At 56.2% G+C, this 6,883-nt stretch overlaps 1 protein-coding gene across 1 annotated transcript; it reads right to left on the bottom strand.

Moving 5' to 3' along the window:
- Positions 1–2,286: 2,286 nt before the first annotated feature.
- On the bottom strand, positions 2,287–3,909 carry LOC138357234 (EF-hand calcium-binding domain-containing protein 5-like). The gene has a single exon (XM_069313894.1). It carries the CDS (start codon positions 3,907–3,909, stop codon positions 2,287–2,289), a length of 1,623 nt encoding a protein of 540 aa, XP_069169995.1.
- Between the last annotated feature and the right edge of the window lie 2,974 nt (positions 3,910–6,883).

The raw sequence follows: 6,883 nt of genomic DNA, 5'->3' as shown, positions 1-6,883 counted from the left end.
CTTGACCTCATATCTCATGCAGCTCCTTGTCCTCACATCTCAGCTCCTTGTCCTCACATCTCAGCTCCTTGTCCTCGTATCCCATGCAGCTCCTTCTCCTCACATCTCAGCTCCTTGTCCTCGTATCCCATGCAGCTCCTTGTCCTCACAACTCAGCTCCTTGTCCTCGTATCCTATGCAGCTCCTTGTCCTCACATCTCAGCTCCTTGTCCTCGTATCCTATGCAGCTCCTTGTCCTCACATCTCAGCTCCTTGTCCTCGTATCCCAACTCCTTGTCCTCACAACCCGTTCCCCCTGAATAGTACATTACATTTTGACATATAAATCCCGTAAGGCCAAAAATTGATGTACTAAAAATGACAACGAATAGCAAAATTGACGTGAATGTCCCGTTTTCTGTTCGTGGGTCCTCGGGTAGGTTAGGTTCGGGCAACTTAGTACATCAGTTTAGTGACGTTGTGAGCGCTCGAGACACCGGGCTGTGAAGACCACAAGTAACACAGTTACACAATTTCACACTTTCCAATGTCAATTACCTATTTATATTTCGCCAACAATAATTGAGATAGATCCAGTAGTCATCCGCGCCCAGTCCAGCCACTGGGATTTGACGGCCGAGCGATGGTCTCGTTTCTTTCAGGTCTGCGTTCAATCCCCGTCTGTTCAAATGGTTGGGCACCATCGGCCAGATTCACGAAGCAGTTACGCAAGTACTTACGAACGTGCACATCTTTCCTCAATCTTTGACGTGTATAGGAGCTGTTCTGTTCCAGCGAATTTGTTGATAAAATTAACAATGGCTGACCCCAGTCGTCCTCCACTGACGCCCTGGCTCTCTTGCCCAGATGTCAGGAAGTGCTAGAAAGGTCACATTTACTCTATTTTGGTACTAATAATAAAGTTAATTCAAGTGAGATGTTTTTATGATGTTTAAAGTCCAAAGACTACTGTATTAAGAATGTTTCCAACAGAATTAGCTGGTGAAATTAATAGCGACATTTGTAATAATATCCTGTTTTCTATTGACGGAAAATTCCACTGCCGTCTTCTGAGTGAATCTATTTATACAACCCAGCAGCAATATTATCTTCCTATTGTATTAAATATTAGTAAATGGTGTTGGGCAGACCACACACTAAAAGGTGAAGGGACGACGACGTTTCGGTCCGTCTTGGACCAATCTCAAGCCGATTGTGAATCCACAATCGACTTGAGAATGGTCTAGGACGGATCGAAACGTCGTTGTCCCTTCACTTTCTAGTGTGTGGTCCGGTCAACATACTTCAGCCACGTTATTGTGACTCATCGCCTGCAAGTGGTGTTGGGTTTTCCGACAAATGAGTTTATAGTGTCCTGAATAGTTAAACTTGGGATGGCTTCGGTAGAAACCATCCAATGTTCCTAGGGATTCAGTAGGATCCCGCATGTATAACTTTTAGCAGGTCTGGGTGGAACAGTGGTAGTGTGAGCGGCGGGAGTGCCTTGATCACGGGTTCGAGTCACATCAAACCTCCAGTTGAGTTTCTCATTGATACATATCTCATTAACATATCAGGTTAATGTAATTGTTTGGCGAGTCTGATAATACGATGTAAGCATTTAATCAAGATCCTCACGATCCTTTATCTTCCCCATATGTGGCCCTATAATTATACAATGTTAATGAACCTATACACGTTTGCATCTGTCCTACATAGCCAGGGTTAAAGGTGTTTGCCCTCCATAGAGTGCAATGGGTCGCTGAATACTCAACCCAAAATTTTATATATAAATATACCCCTATATATATATAAATATACCCCAGATGCCGACCCATCAGCCGGCGTCTGGTGTAGAATACGTTATGTATGCATGTATGTATGTTCTCTGGGTACAGCATACACTTGCTGTATACTGTTCGTGTGGCTGTGTAGGACTTGTAGCTTTTCAACGTCAAATGAATCTTAATTATAAGGCTCTATAAAGAAACTATAAGGAAAGTCTTAATTAGGACTTAACTAACACCGGTCGGCCGAGCGGACAGCACGCCGGACTTGTGATCCTGTGGTCCTGGGTTCGATCCCAGGCGCCGGCGAGAAACAATAGGCAGAGTTTCTTTCACCCTATGCCCCTGTTACCTAGCAGTAAAATAGGTACCTGGGTGTTAGTCAGCTGTCACAGGCTGCTTCCTGGGGGTGGAGGCCTATTCGAGGACCGGGCCGCGGGGACACTAAAAAATAAAAGCCCCGAAATCATCTCAAGATAACCTCAAGATAGGACACTAAAAGGAAAGCCTCTGGTGGATTCTACGGAGCATGTGCTTCAGGTACTGGCACTGTTCTGTGGCACTGTGGCTCTCGATCGTCATGTTGTTGGCATAGAGATGAGGTGCACTCATTGTCCTGTGTCACCCAGATCTTTGTGGCGTCCAGTCCAGTACTATCATACCGTTTCATGGACCCGTCCAGTACACTGTCCTCCCGTCTGGACCCGTCCAGTACACTGTCCTCCCGTCTGGACCCGTCCAGTACACTGTCCTCCCGTCTGGACCCGTCCAGTACACTGACCTCCCGTCTGGGCCCGTCCAGTACACTGTCCTCCCGTCTGGGCCCGTCCAGTACACTGTCCTCCCGTCTGGACCCGTCCAGTACACTGTCCTCCCGTCTGGACCCGTCCAGTACACTGACCTCCCGTCTGGGCCCGTCCAGTACACTATCCTCCCGTCTGGGCCCGTCCAGTACACTGTCCTCCCGTCTGGACCCGTCCAGTACACTGTCCTCCCGTCTGGACCCGTCCAGTACACTATCCTCCCGTCTGGACCCGTCCAGTACACTGTCCTCCTGTCTGGGTCCGTCCAGTACACTGTCCACCCGTCTGGGCCCGTCCAGTACACTGTCCTCCCGTCTGGGTCCGTCCAGTACACTGTCCACCCGTCTGGGTCCGTCCAGTACACTGTCCACCCGTCTGGGCCCGTCCAGTACACTGTCCTCCCGTCTGGTCCCGTCCAGTACACTGTCCTCCCGTCTGGGTCCGTCCAGTACACTGTCCACCCGTCTGGGCCCGTCCAGTACACTGTCCACCCGTCTGGACCCGTCCAGTACACTGTCCTCCCGTCTGGACCCGTCCAGTACACTGTCCACCCGTCTGGGTCCGTCCAGTACACTGTCCTCCCGTCTGGACCCATCCAGTACACTGTCCTCCCGTCTGGACCCGTCCAGTACACTGTCCACCCGTCTGGGTCCGTCCAGTACACTGTCCTCCCGTCTGGACCCGTCCAGTACACTGTCCTCCCGTCTGGACCCGTCCAGTACACTGTCCTCCCGTCTAGGTCCGTCCAGTACACTGTCCACCCGTCTGGGTCCGTCCAGTACACTGTCCTGCCGTCTGGACCCATCCAGTACACTGTCCTCCCGTCTGGGTCCGTCCAGTACACTGTCCTCCCGTCTGGACCCATCCAGTACACTGTCCTCCCGTCTGGGTCCGTCCAGTACACTGTCCTCCCGTCTGGGTCCGTCCAGTACACTGTCCTCCCGTCTGTGTCCGTCCAGTACACTGTCCTCCCGTCTGGACCCATCCAGTACACTGTCCTCCCGTCTGGACCCGTCCAGTACACTGTCCACCCGTCTGGGTCCGTCCAGTACTCTGTCCTCCCGCCTGGACCCGTCCAGTACACTGTCCTCCCGCCTGGACCCGTCCAGTACACTGTCCTCCCGCCTGGACCCGTCCAGTACACTGTCCTCCCGTCTGGGCCCGTCCAGTACATAGGAGCTCCTGGCATCTCTGGCTTCACCTCTCAGGGTCTTGACTTCAGGTTCCATGTCTGTATAGAAAGTTGTCACTGAATAGTTCAGGTCCTCCTGCAGCAGAGGAAGGTGACTTCCTGCTCTGCGGAAGGCTGTGTCACCCGTCACACTATCCTGCTCTGACATCCTCTGTCTTTTCAACTTCACTGCAATATCACTGCAGCGTCACTGCACACGTCACTGCACACGTCACTGCAGCGTCACTGCACACGTCACTGCAGCGTCACTGCACACGTCACTGCACACGTCACTGCAATATCACTGCAGCGTCACTGCACACGTCACTGCAATATCACTGCAGCGTCACTGCACACGTCAGAAGTGTATGATGGTTGTCAGACATCTGCGACACAGGTACTCCTGCTGTGTGATCAGACCGACGGCATGTATCTCTGTATCCACGACGGCATGTATCTCTTTATCCACGACGGTATGTATCTCTTTATCCACGACGGCATGTATCTCTTTATCCACGACGGCATGTATCTCTTTATCCACGACGGCATGTATCTCTTTATCCACGACGGCATGTATCTCTTTATCCACGACGGCATGTATCTCTATAAACGACGGTATGTATCTCTATCCACGACGGCATGTATCTGTATCCACGACGGCATGTATCTCTTTATCCACGACGGCATGTATCTCTTTATCCACGACGGCATGTATCTCTATAAACGACGGTATGTATCTCTATCCACGACGGTATGTATCTGTATCCACGACGGTATGTATCTGTGTATCCACGACGGCATGTATCTGTATCCACAAAGGTATGTATCTGTATCCGCGACGGTATGTATCTGTATCCACGACGGCATGTATCTGTATCCACAACGGTATGTATCTGTATCCACGACGGTATGTATCTGTATCCACGACGGCATGTATCTGTATCGATATCTTCAAGAGAAAACTAGTTTTCTTCAAGGAGTACCAGACCTACCGGGCTGTGGTGGGTACGTGGGCCTGCTGCGTGACGCTCCAAGCAACAGCCTGGTGGACCAAGCTCTCACAAGTCAAGCCTGGCCTCGGGCCGGGCTTGGGGAGTAGAACAACTCCCAGAACCCCATCAACCAGGTATATGTGGGCCTGCTGAGGGCCGCTCCAAGCAACAGCCTGGTGGACCAAACTCTCACAAGTCAAGCCTGGCCTCGGGCCGGGCTTGGGGAGTAGAACAACTCCCAGAACCCCATCAACCAGGTATCAACCAGGTAGCCGGTATTCATTGTTTTTTACACCCCGACCGAACACGATAACGACCGAACACGATAACGACCGAACACGATAACGAGCTCTTAAGGTGATCAAAAATATTCTTGACTAAGAAGGTCCCTGGCGGGTAGGATGGTCCCTGGCGGGTAGGATGGTCCCTGGCGGGTAGGATGGTCCCTGGCGGGTAGGATGGTCCCTGGCGGGTAGGAAGGTCCCTGGCGGGTAGGAAGGTCCCTGGCGGGTAGGATGGTCCCTGGCGGGTAGGATGGTCCCTGGCGGGTAGGATGGTGGTCTGGAGGGTAGGATGGCCCCTGGCGGGTAGGATGATCCCTGGCGGGTAGGAAGGTCCCTGGCGGGTAGGAAGGTCCCTGGCGGGTAGGAAGGTCCCTGGCGGGAAGACGGGTCCCTGGCGGGTAGGAAGGTCCCTGGCGGGTAGGAAGGTCCCTGGCGGGTAGGAAGGTCCCTGGCGGGTAGGAAGGTCCCTGGCGGGTAGGAAGGTCCCTGGCGGCAAGACGGGTCCCTGGCGGGAAGACGGGTCCCTGGCGGCAAGACGGGTCCCTGGCGGGTAGGAAGGTCCCTGGCGGGAAGACGGGTCCCTGGCGGGTATGAAGGTCCCTGGCGGGTAGGTAGGTCCCTGGCGGGTATGAAGGTCCCTGGCGGGAAGACGGGTCCCTGGCGGGAAGACGGGTCCCTGGCGGGTAGGAAGGTCCCTGGCGGGTAGGTAGGTCCCTGGCGGGTATGAAGATCCCTGGCGGGAAGACGGGTCCCTGGCGGGAAGACGGGTCCCTGGCGGGAAGACGGGTCCCTGGCGGGAAGACGGGCCCCTGGCGGGAAGACGGGTCCCTGGCGGGAAGACGGGTCCCTGGCGGGAAGACGGGTCCCTGGCGGGAAGACGGGTCCCTGGCGGGAAGACGGGTCCCTGGCGGGAAGACGGGTCCCTGGCGGGAAGACGGGTCCCTGGCGGGAAGACGGGTCCCTGGCGGGAAGACGGGTCCCTGGCAGGAAGACGGGTCCCTGGCGGGTAGGAAGGTCCCTGGCGGGAAGGCGGGTCCCTGGCGGGAAGGCGGGTCCCTGGCGGGTAGGAAGGTCCCAGGCTGGTAGGAAGGTCCCTGGCGGGTAGGAAGGTCCCTGGCGGGAAGACGGGTCCCTGGCGGGTAGGAAGGTCCCTGGCTGGTAGGAAGGTCCCTAGCGGGTAGGAAGGTCCCTGGCGTGAAGACGGGTCCCTGGCGGGAAGACGGGTCCCTGGCGGGAAGACGGGTCCCTGGCGGGAAGACGGGCCCCTGGCGGAAAGACGGGCCCCTGGCGGGAAGACGGGCCCCTGGCGGGAAGACGGGCCCCTGACGGGAAGACGGGACCCTGGCGGGAAGACGGGCCCCTGGCGGGAAGACGGGCCCCTGGCGGGAAGACGGGCCCCTGGCGGGAAGACGGGCCCCTGGCGGGAAGACGGGCCCCTGGCGGGTAGGAAGGTCCCTGGCGGGAAGACGGGCCCCTGGCGGGTAGGATGGTCCCTGGCGGGTAGGATGGTCCCTGGCGGGTAGGAAGGTCCCTGGCGGGTAAGAAGGTCCCTGGCGGGTAGGATGGTCCCTGGCGGGTAGGAAGGTCCCTGGCGGGTAAGAAGGTCCCTGGCGGGTAGGAAGGTCCCTGGCGGGTAGGAAGGTCCCTGGCGGGTAGGAAGGTCCCTGGCGGGTAGGAAGGTCCCTGGCGGGTAGGAAGGTCCCTGGCGGGTAGGAAGGTCCCTGGCGGCAAGACGGGTCCCTGGCGGGTAGGAAGGTCCGTGGCGGGAAGGCGGGTCCCTGGCGGGTAGGAAGGTCCCTGATGGGTAGGAAGGTCCCTGGCGGGAAGACGGGTCCCTGGCGGGAAGACGGGTCCCTGGCGGGAAGAC

The sequence above is a fragment of the Procambarus clarkii genome, chromosome 76, assembly GCF_040958095.1.
Source record: "Procambarus clarkii isolate CNS0578487 chromosome 76, FALCON_Pclarkii_2.0, whole genome shotgun sequence".
Taxonomy (NCBI): Eukaryota; Metazoa; Arthropoda; class Malacostraca; order Decapoda; family Cambaridae; genus Procambarus; species Procambarus clarkii.
Note: the sequence above shows the minus strand (reverse complement) of the source record. Positions and strands in the feature narration are given on the sequence as shown.